Source organism: Psammomys obesus, unplaced genomic scaffold, assembly GCF_907164565.1.
Source record: "Psammomys obesus unplaced genomic scaffold, mPsaObe1.curated_primary_1811, whole genome shotgun sequence".
Taxonomy (NCBI): Eukaryota; Metazoa; Chordata; class Mammalia; order Rodentia; family Muridae; genus Psammomys; species Psammomys obesus.
Window position 1 is genome coordinate 8343716 of NW_026585644.1, and position 23211 is coordinate 8366926.

Sequence of the window (23211 nt, forward strand, 5' to 3'; positions counted from 1 at the left end):
GATACAAAGAGTTCTTTTAATTTTCTTGTATCTATTGAAGCTTGCTTTACTGATTCTGTTTTCATTTTCACATCTTAAACTGCTTTAATTTTTTTTCCTTCTACAGTTTGTTTGTGGTTTCAGGTTTCTTTAAGAGATTTATTAATTTCTTTAAAAAAAACTCTACCATATTAATAAAAGCTACTGTAAGGTCCTTGTTTTGTGCTTAAGCTATGTGGCAATTCTCATGGCCTAATCTTGCAGGTTGCTGGGCTCTAGCTGAATCATACTGTCATTGACTATATTTAATGCTGTTGTCTAAGCCTCTGGGTTTTGGGAGATTGTAATTCTAGGTGATGATATCTAGTCTCATCTTTGTTGCATGTTTTGTTCCTTGGTTTTTGTTGCCCTCAGTGATTCCTAGGGGAGTGTGGTTGCTATGTGTTGCCTGGTAAGGAAGTCTTCTGGGTCCTTGATGGTTGTGGCCATTGGGGGTTCCAGGTAATACATGTTTCTAGGTATTTGGAGCTGACAATATCCTGGTGGATGAGTCTTGTCAAGGCCATCTCCATTCTGTTGGTGTTTGGTCCATTTGTGCAGCAAATATATAAACTCTCACAAATAAAATACAGTTCCATAGTAACATATATATGGAATGTACAAAGTAAACAGATCAATTAAAAATTATTTCTTGCTCTTTGTTTGTGAAGATGAAAAACATGTCTTTTTCTTTAAGCTGGTCTGCATCGTATACCATTCCGTAATACCAAATTTAATCTATGCCATTTAAAAGGATGGCATAGTACATCATGAGGATTCTGTAGCCAACAAGATTTATTGGCTCTGCATGAGTATTTATGTCTCAGCCAGTGTCAGAGCTGTTCCCATACAGGGACCAGCATATATTACCTGTTTTGGTCTTGGTTTGTTTCTTCCTTTGTGTGGCCAAGATTTTCAGGGAGTCTCCCTCTGTCAGTTCTGACTTTTATCCATTTGGATGGCAGACACAGCTTTTCCTTTCCCGTCAGAACAAATGTAAAATCTCCTCCCCATACAACATACCTCCTTTTTTTCCATTTTGAAATATATTTTTTTAACAGTTGTGCTACTTGTATCATTGACTTTTAAATAATTTGAAGTCAGCAAAGCACCATTTAGTCTATCCCTGGGGTGATCTTCATCCTTCTTCTGTCTTACCAGCTTCCCCTCGAAATTTCTGTCAAATTCTTCTAAAATTACTTGTCCTGCAGGACTGCAGGGTACACCTGTAGCAGATCTCATGCCGTACTGTGCTAAAAGTTTTATTTTGCCAGAGACATTTGCTGTAGTCTTGTCAGTCTCGATTTGTACAGTTCCTACAATTGTTATAACTGAATAAACGTATAATATGAGAATCATCTTTTTTCGGGATTCAGGAGACCCACTGGGATTCTGAATATGCAGCGATGGTGTGATTCACCAACGTGTGCGCATATCTTCATTCTCCACACTTCACAAAATCAGACACATAACTTATTGTATGGCACTGCTGTAGGGTAGCATCAGTAGGAACAATCTGGATCTTTAAGTCAATATGTTGTACCTCTACAGGTTGCCATTTTAATTTCTGGGGCCTTCGTGGATTTCTTTCATCTGGAACTACCTCTTTCAGTGTTATTGTAAGTTTCAAGTTGGATTCCTCTGAAGGTTTTCTATTTTTATTTAAAGAATCCATCATCTTCTCTTTTATGCTTAACCTAGCATCTAATTCCTCATTCTCCTTGCTGCTGCTCTGGTTCCTGCTGGCTACTAGAAGTAGCGTTCAGCCTGGCTCTGGAAGTGGATGTAGCAAGGCTCGGCACATGGTCTTCCTCAGTCCCCATGGAACCAAGCAGTACTAGGGAGTGGGCCAATGTGCCCTGGGGCACTGGGTTCTGCCATTCCTCTATTTATCAGGGGTCATTTTTCTTGCAGTGATTGAGCTTTGAAGCTGTTTTGTTTTCAGGGAGGATTTGTGCCTCCACCCAGGACTTCTCTCAAGTTAGTTTTGATTCTATGTTCCACGTATGGTATACCATCAAGTTGTAGTAGTTTTTCATTCCATCCCTATAATTTTCATTATCCCAGAATAATGACTCATGAGACTCAAAATATTTATTTACAAAAACCCAGGCCATATAGCTAGGCCCTTTTTCTTTCAAGCTCATAATTTAAAATAATTCATTTATACTAATCTACATTCTGTCATATGGCTGGTTACCTCTGCTCAGGTACCATTCATCTGACCTCCTCAAATCTTCATAGGTGAATCTACTGTGCCTGGCTCTATCCCAGAATCCTCTCTGCCTACTGGATGTCCTACCTCCTATTTCCTGCCTCAGCTATAGGCTGTTAGCTTTTTATTGCCAGATAATGCTTCCATACAGATACAAGAGATACCCTCTGCAAACAACATTTACAATCAAGCACCCCCCCCCAATGCTGATGTGTAGTTCTAAATACAAAATGCAAGAGCAAATCTAGAAGCTGTTGTATGCAGGCAACTCATTTTGTGAAATGGTGATATTAGATAGAAACATCAAGTAGGCTACAATATTTAAAACTTAAATAAGTTTAAGGGAAATAAAAGATTCCAAAGGTATATTCACTAATATAGTTATTACAAATTTATTACCATTTAAAATGAATTACGTTAAGTGTATCATAATACAATTATATATATATAAATGTATAAGGAAATATACATTTTATTACAAAGAATAGTCAATTTTATATTCAGTGACACATTCACTATTCCCTCTAAATAAAAACAAATGAATATTCTTTTTTCTTAATTTTAGAAACTAAGTTGTCAATGAATCTCTTCTGCAGATCACATCAAATGATTACTGACATTTTCCCCCACTCTCCTATGTATTCAGCAATACAATCAACTGTACTACTTCAATCTTCAGCCTGGAGTATATAATTTTTATAATATTCCTTATCTTCAACTTTAGATCAAATTCAAATTAGTGTTTAAATAAACGCTGATCTGTTAAAATGCATTGGTGTTCTCTCATTTGGGAGAATGAATGTGTGTGTTCATGCCTTTTTCAGATACCTTACATAGAATCGTAGTTCAGAAAGCCACACAACCTATTTAATCCAAGTAGATCAGTTTACTAAAAGTATTGCTTAAAACCATCAGGACGGTGGTCAAATGACAGCTGGAGCAATCTTCCTCTGACTCATCAAATCTTGGGGTCAATCAGGTATTAGTATCAGACGGTGTGTATATGTTTTCTGACTCAAGATACCTCAGAGATGCAACCAGATTCTGTGGGTGAAGAACACTATCCAGAGACACCCTGCCATCTGACAGTTGCTCCGTCCTGACTGGCTGTGTGGTTTCTTTCTGCAGTTTTTTTTTTTCATATTTAAAAGAACATGCAACATTTTATCAACCTTTTGGTATCTCCCTGTGAAGAACTGGATTAGAAATTGGTCATCTGATAACTTTAGGAAGCTATAACACCCTACTCTGATAATTATTTAGAGAAATTCTTTAATATTACTGAGGCAATTTCACCTTTCTTAAAACATTAAAAATTTAAAGTATCTACAAATAATTAAGGAAAATGTTACTGAATTTTAAAATATGTTCTAAGTTTATTTGAATTAGTTTTCAAATGCCTCTCTTAATTTGAAATAAGTAAGTGGTTAACTCTGAAATAGTCTGCGAAATGATCCAATATGTAGCAAGGAAGTCAATTGTCATCGACACCAGCAGACTTGATATGCCTCAGAGGGTAGGTGTAAAATTAGTTAGTGGACAAAGTGAGTGAGGGCTGAGGAGAGAGAAGTAGCCATTAACTCCCGATTCGGGTCCTTCCTTCTCCACTAGACCCGCATCAGCTACTGATGATACAGTGACCAAAGTGTGTGACGTCAGCACCATAAGGAAGGAAGTTCTACTTCCACGGTCAACTGGGCCAATGTACCTTGACAGAACAATTGTAGGGGTGACTGTGCAGCAGAGGTTCCTCTTTTTGGTCAATAGGAAGTGGAGAGCAAGAGAAGAATGTATCAGAGAGTAGATACTCTCAATGAGCTGCCATCATGACTTACAGCTTCTAGCTAGATGCTGCCTTCTGAAGTTTCTGGGACTTCTCTATTATCTGAGAACCAAGCCTTCAAGACATGAGGCAGTGAGGACATTTCGTATGCAAAGCACAGCAGCTCTGAGCTGGTGGCAAACTGTCTTTGCTAGAGATCAAGGTAAACATCGAGTTACAGCATCACCATGCATTCCAACATTTATTAAAACTTAATTTTACTTTCATAAAAACTACCTCAGGCATGTCACAGGTCCAAGTAGTAGTGTTATAAAATCCATTTTCTTGCACATTTGGTGATTGTTAGTGAGTTAGATGTTTGTGTCGAAGCATCTTTGGAGTTGAAGCATCTTTCCTTCATTCCTTACAACTCTGACTGGATAAGTCTTAATGCTTTCTTCATGTTGTCTATCACTGAAATAAGAGTAAACACATACTGTGCTCTTAGTAAATGAAAGTAGTGAATGTTAGAATCCAACTGATAGTAAATAAAGTTGGGCTGCTCCCAGTTCTATATTAGCTGGCTAATTAGCATACCATATCATACTATAAACTAAATGAATATTTGTAAATTTATGGATTTCATCAGTCAGAGGTGGCTCATCATTTACATTAAGCAGATTTATTAAGAGAACTTTTTAATTAGCTATTGAATTAATCCAATGTGGCTGGATCTGGGACCAATAGTATCTTCTTAAATATGGCCGATAGTGACTGTTATTAAAATGGTTAAAGTCCTAAGTAAATTTGTACCTCATTATTTATAGGCATTTAAAAAAGGCAAGATCATCATTATTGTCATTGGAAAGCCTTGGGTCTTTGACACTAGGAGAAAGCATTCTCTCTTAGTGTTTGCATCTTTTTAGTGTTTGTCACGGTCAGCTGTCACCACTGTGCAGAATAATTGATGAATACTCACACATGGGTAAGTCCTGGGGTTCATATGTGTATAGTCTGTTAGAGTATCTTCCAGTTATATCAGCCCTGACAGTCAAAGATGGGTCTGCCAAAACACAACAAAACACAGAGTCACTCAGACATTACTTAACACATTCCTAGAGCTGTTCATTCTCCCTACGCTCAAACCAAGGTCAGGCAAATTCCTAAGCAAAGTTAATTTTCATCATGTGGGTTCATGACAGATTAGCCTAGAGTTTCCTAGTAGAGTGCCATGGCTTTCTTTTTATCTATTTTGGGTTATTGTACTAAAGGTGTATGGGTAAGTTGATTTAATAACATAAATTACTTTAAACGTTTAAAATTTGTTAGTAATAGTAAAACAAAATAAAAATTAATAAACAAGAAAAAATTGGCACAGATCTAACAAGAGCCTAATATTATTGATTGGGTTAGAAATGACTCCCCTTTAAAAAGAACAGCAAATGAATGCAAGAATCCTGAAGTTGCGACTAATTTTGCCAGCCTGCTGTGGGGGCGCACATACCTACAAACATGATCCTTGGCACATACTGCCCATCAGGAGACAAGTTCTTGTCCCTAGTTTCATGCTAGCAGAAGATAAAATAAATGAACATTACTGGACCATGTGGCATTCTTTATGGAAGCTAAATTTTCAGAAAATTATACATTAAGGTCTTTCAAAATTCTATAGCAACTAATCCTTGACCCAGCATGGTTTGAGAAAAAAAAAAAAGGGGGGGGGAGTCAAGATTTCCATGATTCTTTGACATCAAGAAAACACCGCTGAGTTAATGTACCATGATGTTCAGCATGATGAAGTCATTCTGAGCCATTTCTTGTATTTCTTCATTTTTGGCAAATTCCTTTTTGAGAGCTGTAAGGTAGACCAAAATGTCAGTTTCCTTAAAGGTCAAGATATTGTCAATGTCAAAGTCGGTATCTTTTTCTATCATTTGTGTCAATGACATGTGTGTAAATGGCTTGTTCTCCTTTTACTACTTACTCTGTCATTGGGAAGCAATGAGCTAGAATGTGGCCATGGAGATGTCAAGGGGCAATTACATTAACGAAGACAGTAGTTTCATAATTTACATTGCTCAGTAACTCATTGGTTAGAAAAATTTCTGTCATCAAGTTTTTCTCCTCATGTTGATTTTTAATACGTGGGTACCATATCTCAATGAGCATATCACACACAGTTTCCCATTCAGCAGCAATCATAATCTTGTCTGGACCGTCTCACTACCTCACCCAGGTTACCTCAGACTCACAATCCTGCTGTCGTTACCAGCGAGCGCCCCTAGGTGGCTCTCACTTGATAGAATTGGTAATCTGAGAATGACATTTTTAAAATGTGATTTGTCTTTCAGAGGACCTCTGTGGTAAGCTCTCGTCCTGTTCTTTCTCTTCAACTGCTTCCTGTGTCTATTCTGCTTTTTCTTCTGAATGAGATTTAAGCATTCCCCTGCGGTCTTCCTTGTTATTTAGCTTCTTTAGGTCTGTGAATTTGAGTATGTTTATCCTATATATTATGGCTAATATCCACTTATAAATGAGGTTAAACCATGCATGTCTTTCTGGTTCTATGATTTCCTTGTTTTTAATAGTTGAGTAGTATTCCAAGTATTCCAAGTAGTATTCTGAGACTCACAGCCAAACTCTGGGCAGAGCGCAGGGAGTTTTATGGAAGAGTTGGCATGGGAGGGATAGAAGGACCTGGAGGGGACAGGAGCTTCACAAGGAGACCAACAAAGCCACAAAATATGGGCCCAAGGGAGACTGCAGAGACTGATGCACCAACCAAGGACATAAAGAAGGTCAGGACCCAGACTCCCTGTTCAGATGTAACCAATGGGCAGCTCAGTCTCCATGTGAGTCCTGAGTAAGGGGAGCAGGGCTGTCTCTGACATGAACTCAGCTGCCTGCTCTTTGATCACTTGCTCTGGGCAAGGTGGCCTTGCCAGGCCACAGAGGAAATGATCCAGGCAGTCCTGATGGAACCGGATAGGCTGGGGTCAGATGGTAAGGGAGGAAGTCTCTCTATATCTGAGGACTAGAGGACAGAGATGGGGGGAAGAGGGAGGGGAACTGGCACTGGCAGGAAACAAGAGAGGGGACTACAATCAGGATATAAAATGAATAAATTATAAAAAAAATACAAGAAAAAAAAGTGTGATTTGTCTGGGTGTCCTCATGACTGTTCTTACCAGCTCACTGTACCTTACGTTTGGATATACTGTAAGATCCCAGGAACTTGTAAAGTTACCTTGACAGTATTGGCAGTCCTCCAGGTGGTGAATAACCATCAATGGCTTGTTGCTAAACAGAGAAAGCAAAGTTAATTAATTAATGCTGCATCACAGTACAAAATTGAATTAGATTTAAAGTTTTGGTGCTGTTGACTAGAATCAAATAAAAATCTTAGACTCATACGTCATGGCAATGTAGCCTACAGTAGGTAGTGTCTATCAAGGGATAAAATGATTATGATGTGGGTATTTTCCTGGCTTACATTTCATCTTTTCCCCGAAAGTCTGTGGTGGAAGCAAAGTCCCCAGTGGGATAAGGTGGTGGAAACTTGAAGGTGGTTAGATAATGGCTCTGTCCTCCAGAAGATGTTACTGCGTCTCCTGGGACAGGAGCTGATCCCCTGGAACTGGGTTAGTTCCCACAAGAATGCATTGCTGGGAGGCTGGGATCTTTTGATCCTCTTGGTACACAGTCATATCCTGTGATGCCATCTGCCACAAGCCTGCACAGAGCCAGGCAAATATTGATGTCCATGCTGTTGGACTTCAGGTGTCAGGTAAAGCTCTTTGCTTATTAATTAATGTTGCAAATTACCCAGCTTCATATATTTGATTATAGCAACATAAAACTGACTAAGACAGATATGTAGGATGAGTTTTTAAAGATGGCTTTAATACTAAGATACTCATAGGCATCCGAAGAGAGAGATTTGGGGACATACTTATTCAACAAAAATTCTTATGCATTAATTAAGTTGTTTGGTGATGCTGGTAACCAGTCTTTAAACATACTAGACAGGCACTCTACTAGTTGGCTCCATTCCCAGGCCAGCATAAATCTTTTCAAAACCAACTAAAAATATAATTATACAAATTCAGTGGTTGCATAAGTCTGTGCTGTATCTAACATTTTTTAATCTCAGTAAGTGTTAAACACAAATTTTGAGTGAATACTTTTATTTATTATTATATATTTTCTCAAACTTGGTTTAGAAGTACATTTTGGGGCTGGCTGGTGGTGGTGGCATACACTTTTAATCTCAGCGCTTGGGAGGCAGAGGCAGGCAGATCTCTGGGTTTGAGGCCAGCTTGGTCTACAGAGTGAGTTCCAGGACAGCTACACAGAGAAACCCTGTCTTGAAAACAAAACAAAACAAAACAAAACAAAACAAAACAAAACAACAATAACAACAAAGAAACATTTTGGATAATATCCTTCCAAATTACCTTTAGGATTTATGGAGTAATTAGAAAGCTACCATTCACCAGCACTTGGCATTGGGAAGGCTGCAGACTTGAGCTGTGATGAATGAAATGTCATACCCTTGTATGAGCAGTATGCTAAGCCTACAGGTATTCATGGAGGCTTCCACAGAGAGGACAAACTAGATCCAGACCTCCTGAGCCTACGACGTTTAATGATGCTCCAACAGACAGGTCTATACTCAGCCTGTGAGCATCAGCTTTCTCTTAGCTCTTCTCACTGAACGCAGTGGGGTAGGCGTCCCGAGACAGAGCCGTCAGGGGCCCAGGCCACCCTGCTTTTCCGACTGCTTCTTCCTAGCATCAACAAGACATCCTAGCAGCTGTGCTAATGGAGGGACTTGAGGATGGTCTTGGGGCATTAATTTCAGCATCACATTGTAGCAATTAGAATCCAAGGAAAATGTCATCTTACATGGAAGACCTAACAGTCTGCAAATGAAAACAAAACAAAACACAGGGACTGTATGGCAGGAATTGAAGTAGCTACAGTCTAAAACAAGGCTTCAAGTTTTGTTTTGTTTTTCAGTTGAAGAAAGTAAATACCTAAGGGTTTATGATCATTTTCATCTTCAATGCTTCTCTTTGCCTTTACCACATAGAAGTAGTTAAAAGTGATATGTGTGTGTGGGGGGGGAAGAATATGGTTGTGTTCCAACAAAAGTACATTTGTGAACACTAAAAGGTGAGTTTAGTGTCATTTTCACATTATAAAATACTATAGTTTTATTTTCCCAAATTTTTAAAGTAAAAATCAGAAGTCAGTTTTCAGTTCAACTACTATACATGAACATGTGATCCCTGAGCTTAAAACTTTATGATATGGCATGTCCGACTGTGAGAGGTATTGAGAGAGAGAGCAGAGAGACAGAGAGCACAAGAGGGGGGGAGGAGAGAGTGCAATAGATCTTACTGTTTGAACTTTTGAGACTCTAAAAGTCAGAGGCTGCCCCAGGCCTCACTGATTGACATCATTTGGTAAGTTGTCCTTTAAAGTTGTACATTTTTTTTCCTTTTAAAATAAACTTGAAGTTCAGTTTTCTTAAAACTTGAAAAGGTAGAAGTTCTTCCTCCCAGATCCGTCTTCCACAAGTAAGCAGTGCTGTCATTTCTGTTTTCTTCCACAGATTTTTTGGAGGCCAGTTTCCCAAACATAGATGTGTCTTGTTTACATCCACAAACATGTCCACTACATGTGTCATGCGTCTGTGTACTTCTAAAGGCACAGGACAGGCGCCACGTGGCATCTGAACAGAAGCTGCTCACAGGAGGCTCAGGACAGAGAACGCAGGCAAGCCTAGCCGTTTTAGGAAGACTAGCTCTCTAAAGATAAAAAGAAAGCTCACAAACACTACCAAACATGGATTTGCCTTCTTCTCAGTGTATCTCATGTCTCAGATGTCACTCCACAGGTCTTTTCTAAATATATTATTCCACTAAATATCTTCTCTAATTAGTCACCTTACCGTGGGTCCTTCAATCATTCCCAGTCTCCCCTTTCCATTTGAATAAACTCTGACTTGGGGGGTGTGCAGAGGTTATTTGTGTATGAGTTTGCCCCTGTGTGTACATGTCTGTCAATTAATTTCCAGAGGCAGAATTTGTATTCCAGCAAGTATGCGCACGCATCATGTTGGTTTATTCCCCGTAGAAGCTGTCTCAATTCGTGTTCTCTCTGGCAGGCAGCTCCGTGCACCTCTGTTAAAATGGGTCATCAGCTTTAAATTGTTTCCCCCAATATGGGAAAACAAAAAAGGGCACTACCAGTTTGCATTTCTATAAACTAGTCCTGCGTGTATGTTCCAGTTGTGTTTTGTTGGTTCTGTGAACTGTCATATCCTTCACTCACTGTTTGCAGCGATGAGATTGTTTTTTACTTTAAAGACTCAGTGTTGGAGAAATTCATTCTTGTGATGTAAGCTCCCTTGCTTCCCCCTCTCCGTTTCTTTACTTCTTCCATGGCCTATGTTTCTGGCTACACAAAAGAGTCACACAATCATAGATATAAGCATCCCGTGGTTAGTTACCTTTTCATCATCGTGGCCGCAATGCTTGAAATCTTTTATTAGCTCTAACGTCCCTTGGGGTTTTCTGTGTGCACAGTCATTTCCTGTGCACACGGGAACGGTTTGATTTCGTTCTTTCTCATTTGGATGCCTTCTACATATTTATCTTGCTTAGGCAGGTTGGCCAGGATATCTGGAGATCCCATGTGGAAGAGGAGGGGTGTGAGTGTGAGTGCGCACTCTTGCCCTTTTTATCCTAGAGTTATGTGCGTGTGGTGCATGGCATGAGCGCTGTGTGTGCTCTGTGTACGAGGTGCATGCACATGAGTGTGTGTTTGCGAACGCCTGTGCCGTGCAGGAAGAGGCCAGAGCAGGACGTCATCGTTAACCGCCATCCGTATTTTTCCTTTTCTCTTGAGCCAGGGCGCTCCCTGAATGGACGTGCTGCCGTCACTGCGGCTGCATCCCAGCGGGTGCCTCTGGTCCTCCTGTCTCCACTTGCCCCCCCCCCCCCCCGAATTTCAGCCTTGCACTTCTGCGTAGCTGGGATGACCTTGAACTTCGGCTCCTCCTGCCCCTCCTTCCCGAGTCCTGGCAGCACAGGCATGCTCCATGACACCCATCTTACCTGACGCGGCGATGGAGAGGGCTTGGCGCCTGCTCGGCAGCTCCACCAGCCGGCCTGCGTCACCCGTGCTCTGACGCTGGCATTTGTCTACATGTTTCTTACACTTATAGTTGGAAATAAGATTTTCCCGTAGTATTTATTTAGGTTTCATTTAATTTCCTGAATTTTTTTATTTTAATGGGAGAATTGAAAATGAATGTTCTTTAGATAGCTGGAAAATTCTCCAGGAGATTTAGAAGACCTTTAAGGATCAAAATTCTATTGCATTTGGTCACTGAGTCTGGGCCCGCGCCCGCCACACAGCACAGGGCAATCAGCTAGTTCGGAGCTGCTGAACTGTGACCATGAGTGGGACGCAAAGCATCTCAGGTGTCTGGCTGAGTGTTCCGGTAAACTGTTTTCCTACTAAGCTTGCGAAGTGCCTACTGGGCGGCACCACCTCACTCGTGCAACGGGCACTGAAAGCTTTCCTGTGTCCTAAAGAAATCGTCCGGAGGGACTTAGCGCCTCTACAGGTAAAGAATCTCATCTGTCATGGTTTGAACAGGAAGTGTTCCCCACAGGTTCGTTACTTTGAACAACTGTTCCCCGGCTGGAGGTGAGGGTTTGGGAAGTCCTGGAACCTGTGGAAGCTGGAGAGAGTGGGGTCTGTGGGAATGTCCCCACAGGTTATAGCTGTCCCTGTTCTGGCCCGGCTCTGCTTGCTGGCCGCAGCATGATGCAGCCCTCCGCGGCCATGCCTTCCCCATCACGATGGGTTTTATGGCCTAGTCCTGGCTCAGGATAAATCCTTCCTCCTCTAAGTGGCTTCTGGTCAGCTGTCTGCTTACAGCGATGGAAAGCGTAGCCAAGACAGCATTGTGATAGCGAGCCTGACTTGACACAGCGGACAGCAGCGCCACGAGAGCTGCGGCATTCTTTCAGAGGCTAACACAACTGTTCTGGCTCTTCCACAAGGCATGAGAGATGGCGCGTGAGCAGCAGCTGGGAGGGGTTTTACCTTTTGCGAGCATGAAAGAGACCTTCTTCGTAAGTTTGTACCCAAGTGATGTCGTCTCCCCACCCTGAGGAAGAGATAAATCAATGCATTATTCCAGGGCTATAGTCTCTGATGAGCAGCTGTCACCCCCAGACCTACAGTAGCTGCAAAGCTGTTGACTGACATGCATTGTGAAAGATGGTGAGTTCCATCTGGAGGCAGAGAAGTGGTACCCTTTGGAGGATTTGGGAGTGTGCACCAAAGTTCAAGACCCAGCCTTGAACCTCATCAGTACCTGTCAGTGCCGGACCGTGGGGAACTGCTGTGGTCATGCAAAGGCCCCAGCTTTCACAATGTACATGAAATAACAGTCATTGTAGCATAGTTCTAAAAAACCACCCAGAGCCCTTTGCACTCCATCACAACGTGCCCTGTGTGCCCTGAGTGCCAAAGGATGCCGACTGCTTCTGTACAGTGCACATTGGAGAAAAGGAGTTCCAAATTCTACTTCCACTTTTTACTTGAAAAATATTTAAGGCAGGAAATTTCATGTTTGAAAACACACACACACACACACACACACACACACACACATTCTGGAAACAGCCAAGGAGTGGAATAGTGAGAAAGCCGTGAGCTGTGACAACAGCGGGAATCCATTAGCCTTAGAAAGGAGATAGAAGTCCTTGTAAAAGCACGCTAGAGATTAAAGAACGAAGCCCTCAAGAAGTCAAGAAGTGGAATGTACAGAGCATGCAGGAATACTGCAGGTTGCTTCCCGGACTTGCCTAGACGTGGATGAGGAACACCGAGTTATCATGACAGAAATATTTGGGGGCTGGTCAGATGCAGGTTTTCCTCGGTATTCAAATGTCAGATTGTGGCATCTATGCACATGTGTAACAGCAGGAATTAAAGCAGAACCATCAACTAAGATAAACACGATTCTGTGTTCCTTTTTCTTTTCTTTATTCATTATTTGATACGCACTTTGTTGAGATATTATTCACATATGATTCGATTCACCCACAGAAACTGCACATTCTTGGCAGCATATTCCCAGAGTTACATGGCCAACACCACAATCAATTTTAGAACATTTTCAACACCTCAGAGTAAACTCTGATTAAAAAAAAAAAAAACCTAGTTGCATGTATTTATCTATATATTTGTGTGTGTGTGGGGGGGGGTCATAATGAGCCTCAGCACAAGAGTGGAGGTCAGAGGACAACTGCACAGTGTGGGTTCTCTTCTTCCAGGAGGAGGATTCTGGGAATTGAATTCAGGTCACTGGGGTTGGCGGTACAAACCTTTACCTCCGGAACCATCTTGCCAGCCCTCAACCGTACATTTTCAGTTGTCATCCACCCTCCAATCTCCAGATCCTTCTCAGCTCTAAGAAACCCTTCATCTAATTTGTACCCCTATAATTGGCCTATTCTGGACATTTTCTGTAAATAGAGATACATACAATGTGACTGAATTATTTCCCTTAGCATGTTTTTGAAGTTCATGCCCTGCCACATAGTATTCCTTCCTTAATGACTTTTCTCTGGCTTAGTATTGTTCCATCATACAGAGCCTAGCTTAGGTAGTGAAGGAAGTTGGTACCAGAATAATAGGGTATTGCTGTGACAGACCTGGCCATGCTGCTTTGGAGAGGATTGTGCAAAGACTTTGAAACTCAGGGCTAGAAAAGTCACTGAATGTTGAGAGCTCAGTGAGCTGTTTTGTAGAAACTTGGAAGCTATGAGTGCTGAGAGCAGGGTAGACAATGGAGGCCTGCACGATGAAATTTTACAGGGAAGCAGAGACTCTGCCGGGCTTTTTGTGTAAAGGTGCCGTGGTTCTGGTTAGCTGGGGCTGAAGAATCAGCTGTGACTAACAAGACACAGAACTACTGAAATGCAGTCTTCACTTTGCTGGTACACTCAGTGCTGGTGGGCTGGAGCTGAGAAATTAGCAGTGATTGAGACCAACATCATTGAGGTGAAATCTTCTGGAGAGTGTTTGCTGAGAGTCAGCACAGGAGCTGTGTTCCAGAGGTGACCAAGGTGGTACCCCATGCTGGCAGCTGAACTTGTAAGAGCCAGGCTTCCCTGGCTCTGAAGGTGCAGCCTCAGTGACAGCAGAAGGCCCAGGATTGAAAAGTTGAAAGGGGCCAGGAGGAAAAGACGGAGTCTTGGCACCACAAAGAGAGCAGCTGTTGGTGAAAGTTCAGCCCAGCTGCAGCAGAAGACCCCAGCGTTTTGGAGATGCCAGGACCATGGAATGCCCACTAAGAGCAGCAGCAGCAATGGAGTGGAGCCATCTGGAGCCTGGAAGCCAAGCTATATGTGTGCTGCAGAGGGCAGAGCTGGCGAAGGAACCCAAGCCCTTTGGAGGATCCCGGAAGATTATGAGTGAATCTGAGATAATCGGACAAGTACTTACACTTGGAGTCTGGAGTTTGTTTTTGCTTTGTTCAGAGTGTGACTATGCCCTGGTCTTTCCCTCTTGAAGTATGAAAGTATTGAAAATTAAAAAAAAAAAAAAAATTCCAGGAGCCCACAGTGGAGAGACTGATTTTTAAAAGAGAGCGTCAGGCTCTTAAAAGAGACTGGGTTTTTAAGAGACTGAATTTTAAAGTGTTTGAATTTGTAAAGGCTGTGGGACTTTTAAAGTTTGTAAGATGCTTTGTGTTTTGATGATGATATTAATGTGTGATCTTGGGGATGAACAAGAAAGGAATGGTTATGGTTTTATAGTGACATGTTTTGAGTATCAAGTTGGCAAGGGGTCAGTTATCCTGCCTGGTTTTATGTTAACTTGACACAAGCTAGAATCACTGGAAAGAAAAAAAAATGCCTCCATAAGACCCAGCTGTAAGGTATTTTCTTTCTTTTTTGAAAAAAAAAATTAATTTATTATTATTATTATTATTATTTACCTCAATTTATTCACTTTGTATCCTGGCTGTAGCATTTTCTTAATTAAAAATTGATAGCGGTGGGCACAGCTCATGGTTGGTGGGGCCTCCCTGGGCTGGTGGTCCTGGATTCTGAAGAAAGCATGCTGAGCAAGGTGTGAGGAGCAAGCCAGCAAGCAGCACCCTCCATGGTCTGCATCATCTCCTGTCTCCAGGATCCTGCCGTTTGAGACCCTGCCTGACATCCTTCAGTGATGAACAGCGCTGTGGAAGTGTGAGCCAAATAAGCCCTGTCCTTCCACGTGTCTTTGGTCATGGTGCTTTATCATAACAGTAGTAACCCTAAGTAAGATGACCACTTATTACTCATCAGTTGATGGAAATCTGGGTTGTCTCAACATTCTGACTTTGATGAATAATGCTGCCTAATACAAGCTCTCTGTATGTAGTAGTTTTTGCTGTCCTGGAGCCAGGGTAGCCTTGAACTCACAAGTGCTGGGGTTAAGCGTGAGTACCAACACACCTGTCTTGTGTTTTAACTTCCTGAGGAGAGTTATTTTGCTCTACAACATTGCTGTGCCAATTTATAATAATGGCAAAATGACAGATAGGCGTGTGGTAGATCTAACATCTTAACATTGGAAGACATCGTATTGTTCTGGCTCCTCCCTCTATCCTCCCTCTGTGTCCTCTGTAAAGATCCTGACAGATGATCTGATGTTGCGTTAGCATATTCCCCGTGAACTTTACCCTAGAATATGAGAGCAGCCCCTGGATTACCTTTCTCACTTTGCTTGTATTTTTTAAAATATTTATTCATATTTTTAATTTTTTTGTCTATGGGTGTTTTGCTTGCATGTATGTTTGTACCACATGTATGCCTGGTGCTCGTGGAAGTCAGCATTAGATTCCCTGGAACTGGAGCTCTAGACTAGTGTAAACTGACATTTGGGTGCTGAGACTTGAACCCAGGTCCCCTGGAAAAGCAGCAAGTGCTCTTAACCGCTGTGCCATCTCTTCAGCTCCCTTCATAGGTTGTAAATGTCACTCAAATACTACAGCATTAGGAGTAGAAACATTCTAATTCTTTTTTCCTGCTCAACCTAGTTCCATAAACATTAAAGGATCATCTGCCATGTTTTAATCCACTCGTTTCTGGTAATACAAAGAATATATATACGTAATTTGTTTTACAGGGGCCATATTGTGTCATAACTGCTTTTATACAGTCTAGGTCATAATCACAATGGGACAAATGTGACAGGATTTAAATTCTCTTCCAGGTCTGGATTCATGGCAGTACTTGTGTCTCTAGCTTTAACTGTGTCTTTTTATTTTCCATGATTTTACTCATTGAGTATCTGCTGTATGCTAGGCACCTGGTCCAGGTCTGGGGTAGTTCTTTTGTTTTGGAGACTAGGTTGGCCTTGAACGCACAAAAATCCTCCTACCTCTGCCTCCCAAGGGCTGGAATTAAAGGCTAGCACGCCACCATGACAGATTTTAGTTTTTTTGTGAAAAGGATGTTAGGAAATGTTTTAGTCACTGTGTGTGTGTTTAAAAACCACCTATTCCTTTTCTCACTAGTCTTCCAGTTTAGAAGAGTGTGAGAACTTGTCTCTGCCCTTAGCTGTTTGGCACTGCTCTTGTTAAGGGGTGAACTCTGCACACTTCTTCCATCCGCTCCTGCCTTCCATCACATCCTCCCAGCCATTTTAACACAAAAAGACAAAGCGAAAGGATCAGCCAGTGTAAGCCATCTCACAACACTGTGCCTCACCGCATCAGTAGTCTTCTCTATCAAAACAGTCTTAGTAACTGAAGTAGTAGAACGAAGTTGTTCAAAGTAAGCCACGTGTACTCCAATTTGTTTTTATAAAGTTTGACAAAAAGGGGGCCAGAAAGTTGGCTCAGCTGGTAAGGGCTCCTGCCGCCAAAACTGGTGACTTGAGTTTGACCCCTGGAACCCAAACTAGCAAGTTCATCAAGTCAACTTCTGACTTCAGCACATGAGTAAATAAATGTAGCAAAGCCTTGCTGCAGAGTTTTGGATCATATCTAAAAGGGCTCACAGAATACTGGAGTCTCAGAATGCAGCTGTAGCCATGCCGCTCACCTCCACTGTGGAAGGACTTGAAGAGCAATGAGTGGTTTGGCCTTGGGTGATTTAAAGCTACTAAGCTCTTTATTTTATAACTATTATGTTTGTGTGGAGAGCTCTGTGATTAAATTTTATCCAGAGAAATATTTTTGCCCTTTGTTTATTTTGCAGTATATATTGCCTTTCTAGACATACAGATCGTGATTTCTGAGCTGAAGTTGAATGAATTCACTTGGGTAAACTATTATGGACACATGGCTGGCACTCTATGTATATGAAGAAATGAATGGCTTGGAGGCCAGTCTGCCTTTTAAATATCTTGCACTGCTCACTGTGCTCAGAACACCGTTCCAAAGAGGGGCCAAGCACTGTGTGGTGATCCTGATTTTTTGAATCCATTGTGTTGGGGCAAACAATTCTCAGCATTTATCTGTTCTTTGGAAATATAAAAACCAGTTTTGTGAACTGTTTCTTCATCATCCTTTTGGATATGAACATTTGTTTCTTTTTAAAATTTTATTTATTTTTTTATTAATCACAGTTTATTCACTTTGTAGCCCAGTTCATTCCCTCCCAACACCACCCTCCCTCTCTCCCTCATCTTCTCCAAGTCCACTGATAGGGGAGGTCCTCCTCCCTTTCACCTGATCCTAGTCTATCAGGTCTCATCAGGACTGGCTCCATTGTCTTCCTCTGTGGCTTGGTAAGGCTGCACCCCCCTCAGGAGAAGGTGATCAAAGAGCCAACCACTGAGTTCATGTCTGAGAGAGGAGATGACTTCCTGAACAGAATACCAACAGCACAAGCTCAAAGATCAACAATCAATCAATGGAACCTCATGAAACTGAAAAGCTTCTGTAAAGCAAAGGACACTGTCATCAGAACAAAACGACTGCCTACAGATTATGAAAGGATCTTCACCAATCCTATATCTGACAGGGGCTGATATCCAGAATACATAAAGAACTCAAGAAATTAAACAGCAACAAATCAAGTAACCCAATTAAAAAATGGAGTACAGAGCTAAACAGGGAATTCTCAATAGAGGAATATCGAACATCAGAGAATCACTTAAAGAAATGCTTAACATCCTTAGCTAACAGGGAAATGCAAATCAAAATGACCCTGAGATTTCATTTTACAATCTTCAGAATGGTTAAGATCAAAAACTCAAGTGACAACAGACGATAGAGAGGTTGTGGAGAAAGGGGAGCCCTCCTCCACTGCTGGTGGGAATGTACAGTCACTTTGGAAATCAATCTGGCGCTTTCTCAGACAATTAGGAATAGCGCTTCCTCAAGATCCAGCTATACCACTCCTAGGCATATACCCAAAAGATGCTCAGGCATGTAACAAGGACATTTGCTCAACCACGTTCCTATTTGTTTCTCAGACCAAAGGAAAACTGTAAGTATAAAAATATAGAAGTTTTTCTGAAGCTGGAGCCAATGGCAAATGTCTAAAATGAGTGCAACTTTATCATTGTCATGAGAAAGGCTTGGTTACTCCAAATTATCAGGAAGTGAGATAAAGTATGATCCTCTAGGTAGCCTTGTATAAAATAATACCAAATTATTTCCTTGCCTTAAATAGAGTTCTGGGAATTTCGACAAAGTTTGAAGAATCTTAACTTGCCTTCAGGAAAACATTATGACATCAATGAACTATTTCTTTTCTGAGATTCTAATAGTCAAAGTTATACGCATCAAGCCAGTTCTTTCCATCTACAAAAGATGCATCAGAACTTCTTGACTGAGCCAGGCATAGTGTTGCACATCATGCCCAGCACTTGGGAGACAGAGGCCGGCAGATCTCTATGAGTTTGAGACTAGCCTGGTGGACGAGGTCCAAGCCAGCCAAGGCTACATGGAGAGACCCTGCTTCAAAAAGAAAACAAAACAAAAAAAATCCCCCAAACCCAAAGTATTGTTATTTCTTTGAAATTTGGTTATTTACTGTCTAAAATCAATGATCACCCCTTTAGAAAAGTTTGTTTTAAAGTCATGTATTGAAAATACCTTGCTTTTATTTATCTTTTTTTTTTTTCACTTGTAGCCAACCAAACTATAGATGGATACAGTAAGTATTTTGATAGCAGTTGAAATGACTAAGTTTAGAAGCCATGGTGAGATTACAGTACCTCTGGAGAGTGTCTGAGGAGGTCTCTTCTCTTTTTTGATAGCAATAGCAAGATTGGAGGAAACTGTGATCAGCAAGAGGCAGAGAGCCAGAGCGGAATGGAGCATCATGTCTTCTGGAGAGTCACCCAGGGGCAGCTAGACAGCAGAAAATAATTTTCAGAAGCAGATCACTTTCCAACAGTCTGTTATTCAAAGATTTGAACAAACCCCATGCTGAGAGGTTCAGTTTTAGATTCCACATTAGAAAATCTCTGAGTATCATTTTTAACACACTCAAAAACATTGAATCATCTTAGCTATTAAGTTCATCACCCACTTGGCACGGGTGATGTTTGAGAGCAGGCCAAGGGCGCCCAGCTGCTCCTTAGGTCACTGTGGTGTGCAGAGTTCCACGGTGAAACTCTAACACAATCCTGTCCATGAATCCCTGTCAGCTGAGTCATGCAAAGCAGTGTTGACTCTCAGCACCTGACTCTTAGTCTTTTTATCTTTCTGAGAGTAACACCTAAGAACAATTTCTTTATAGGAAAATGGTATTAGAGACAAAAAATTATCCCATCAGCTACGAATAAGGAGGAAAGTAAAATGTGGACAACCCTCGTTTTTCAGTGCTCTGTAGTCATGCTCCACTCCCCCCCCCCCCCGTGCTTTCCAACAGTCATGGGGCCTTTTACACTACTCTTTAAAAAATGACAGTATTGTCACATTGCTAAAATGAAACATGGATAACAGAGTAGAAATACATGTACAGATACCCTTTGTTTTGTTTAAAATGTCTTAACTTTTTTTTGCTGCAGGTTGTGTTATTAGGCAGTGAATTCCACCATAGTAATGAAATTTTCTAGCCCGAATGTAACCAACGATTGCTTACTGATTCTGCCTCAGTGTGGCTGTATTTAGCTCCAATAAGAATTGTGGAAAAACACAAAGATTAGTAAGACACAAAAGGTGGTCTGAGCAAAACACGCGGTGGCTGTGATAGTCAGTGTAAAATGGCCTCGGAGACGTTGGAGGACGTCAGCTCAGAGGAGGTGTGCACCCTGGTTTATTTAGGTGCTTTCTTATCCTTCTCTTCCCAGCGTCTTTTCATTCTCAGTGATGTCGCCCCTGTCTCATCTCTGAGCTGATGATGCTTGCTGCCCCATGTTAGTCTTATTGGGATTGTTTCCGTCCATAATTGCCAGGAGAACCATTTATTGCCTTCTCAGTGTTTGGGCTCTAAAGACCCTGTTAAACAGTAACCAGGTCTGATAACACCATCAGGTTTTCAGTTCTTAGAGCTTAGTAAGACATTTCATAATGTCATCTTGTTCCCTTAAAGTGGCCATCCTGTATCTGGAAGATGAAATAGAAGCTATGGGTCTTAGCAGGGAACACGGGCAGCCTGGGCTAACAAGCCCAACTTGGGAAGGTCAGTTGCAGTGAGGCTGACAGTTGCCGTAGAGATGTTTCAATGCCACCTACAATAGAGTCCTGTTGGCTTCTAGAAGGACTGCAGATGAGCTACAGGCAGCAACTTAATTCATTAACTAATTAATCAATTACAGAAACCCTCCAAATCGTCTCTTCATCGTCCTTGAAAAATTTCAAAAAGTGCTTCAGACTCTTCTAGGATCTTAGAAGGAAGAGTTAGGAAAGGTTAATCTGGAGAAAGTATTCAGAAAGTTCTTGATGTTAAAGACAGAGCTGTGCAGATGCAACCTACACCAAGAAAAGAAAGAGAACGTGCAACTTCATCTTTTGTGCCATTTTCAGGCCAAGTTCAGAGTCGAGGAGGAACCTGATAACTCCTAATTATTAAGGAAGTGTATTTATGTACTATTGTCAACACCTTTTTATCTTCAAAATTAAAAACCTTTGTTGCAAAAAAGGTACCACTGTATTCAAAGCAATAGAACTCGTCTATTGTTTGGGGCTCAGTGATCTTTCTCTTGCTGAGAGCTTTTAGGTTCCAGCTGCAAGGGACAGGACAGCAGCTGGGAAGAATTCAGTTGATTTTTGCACTACAGAAGCATCTGACTTGCTTGGAAAACACCAATCCTTGCGTCTACCAATTGGCATTATCAGAGTTGGCCAATTATCATTTTCTAACACTAGGCTTGTACTTTTGAAAAGTAATTTAATGTAAACCATTTACTTCAATATTGAAAAATTCTACATTTTACAATAAAACGTTAGTAGCAGTAGATATGGCACAGTGGTTAAGAGCACTGGGTGCTCTTCCAGAGGGCCTGAGTTCACTTTCCATCACACACACAGCAGCTCACAGCTGTCAGTTCCAATGCCTTCACACAGACATATATGCATGCAAAACACATGGCATAGAAGTAAATAAATAAATAAATAAATAAATAAATAAATAAATAAATAAATAGTTATTAGAAAATAAAACCTAAAAACATACAAGGAAGCACTATTGTTAGAACACAGATTATTTTTAAAGAAATCATTTTACACTCAGTCTAGTTTATCCTATTATTAATATGAATTGAGAGAAAAATTATGAAGCCAGCACAGGAAACCAAGCCAGTAGCAGCAACAGAATATAGCTTCACTTTTATGCAAAAGTCTTACTTTTAAATAGCAAAAAAGTGATCATTTAAACATAGCAGAGGCTATGAGATTAAGCAATGAATAGCCTGCACTTTTGCTTGCTTACCTGAACTGCCTGATGCTCTTGTTAGAAACGTATTCTGGATGTCCCTCGTTGCAAAGGGGTGTGGATTTATAGGCACACACACCTGACCTACAACTTCCCTTGCATGGCAACAAGAGAGCTGTCACCTGTGTGCTCATGCACACAGGCTTGTCCAAAGAACTTGGCTTCTTTCCAGTTCTCAAGCTCTGCAATGAGAAAGTGCTCCTTGCTCTAAATTAAGATCACATGTCTTCATAAACGTGACACCAAAGACTTCTTTGTGTTTCTCTTTCCTCTACCTTTTACTTTCCAAGGTAATTGGACATTTGGCTAGATTTCAACACTGTGAGAAAAAAAGAAAGAAAACAGAAGGAAAAGGGGGGTGGTGGTGGGCGGCCAGCATAGAAACTGTGTGTACACCTTGTTCCTAATGGGAGTTCAGCGAGCTTTGGGGATTAGATACAAAGCAAATAGGGATTCCTCAGGGTGGCTCAGATTACAGGAATATAATGCAGAGCTAAGGAGATCAGGTGTTCTTTCCTTCTTTTTTCTCTGAGGGAGAGGGGGGGTTATCCTCTGTAATCCTTTTTGTTTATTTTGGATATTGTTCAATATTGTGACTTTATCTCGTTTAGTTTTAGAAATTGGCTGTGTTTAACTGATGTGCAGTGAAATTCCTGAAAGTTGAACTGTGGGCTCTCTGGTGTTCAGGCAAGTCAGCTCCCCAATGCCACCTGCCCCTCCAAGCTCTAATAGGACGACACTGTCTGTTTTCTAACACTGACCAACCAGAGACAGTAAGCTTTGCAAGTTTATTCTAGAATATTTGGGTTAGAAGCTTCCAGCTGGGTTCTAGCATGACGTGGGCACCCTGCAGCAGAGAGGGCTCAGGAACAGATGGGAGCAGGAGGGGTGGGGTGGGGTGGGGTAAGGGATGTAGTGAGAAAGTGCTCGGAGAGACTACTTGAATTGCGTTTATTTGGGAGGCAACATAGACACAGGTAAAAACTTCCTGGGATCAACAGAATGATGCTAGTGAAGACTCCTAGTAATGAGGGATACAGATCCCAAACTGACCATCTTCTATAACCAGGCACAGCTTCTAGGGGTGGGAGATCTCAACCCATCCACAAAACCTCTGACCTGCATTTTTTTTTTCTTCCTGTAAGTTGTGCTGTGCTGAGGGAATGTCGGTGCAGAACTTGTGGGAGTGACTACCAATGACTGAGGTCCAACTTGAGGCCCAAACCAAGAAAGGGAGCCCACCTATGACACTACCACCTGGGGGGCCAGGAAGCAGAGGCTGGATGGCCCAGGGACCT

The 23211-nt window shown here is 41.5% G+C and overlaps 1 protein-coding gene across 1 annotated transcript; it reads right to left on the bottom strand.

Moving 5' to 3' along the window:
• Positions 1 to 4256: 4256 nt before the first annotated feature.
• Positions 4257 to 21939, bottom strand: Agr3 (anterior gradient 3, protein disulphide isomerase family member). The gene is made up of 8 exons (XM_055625090.1): positions 21911 to 21939; positions 19251 to 19386; positions 12123 to 12186; positions 7243 to 7295; positions 5774 to 5850; positions 5500 to 5563; positions 4975 to 5058; positions 4257 to 4469 (listed from the first exon to the last, which is right to left on the bottom strand). The coding sequence occupies exons 2-8, from the start codon at positions 19357 to 19359 to the stop codon at positions 4420 to 4422; spliced, it is 501 nt and encodes a 166-aa protein (XP_055481065.1). The 5' UTR covers positions 19360 to 19386; positions 21911 to 21939; the 3' UTR covers positions 4257 to 4419.
• Positions 21940 to 23211: the final 1272 nt, after the last annotated feature.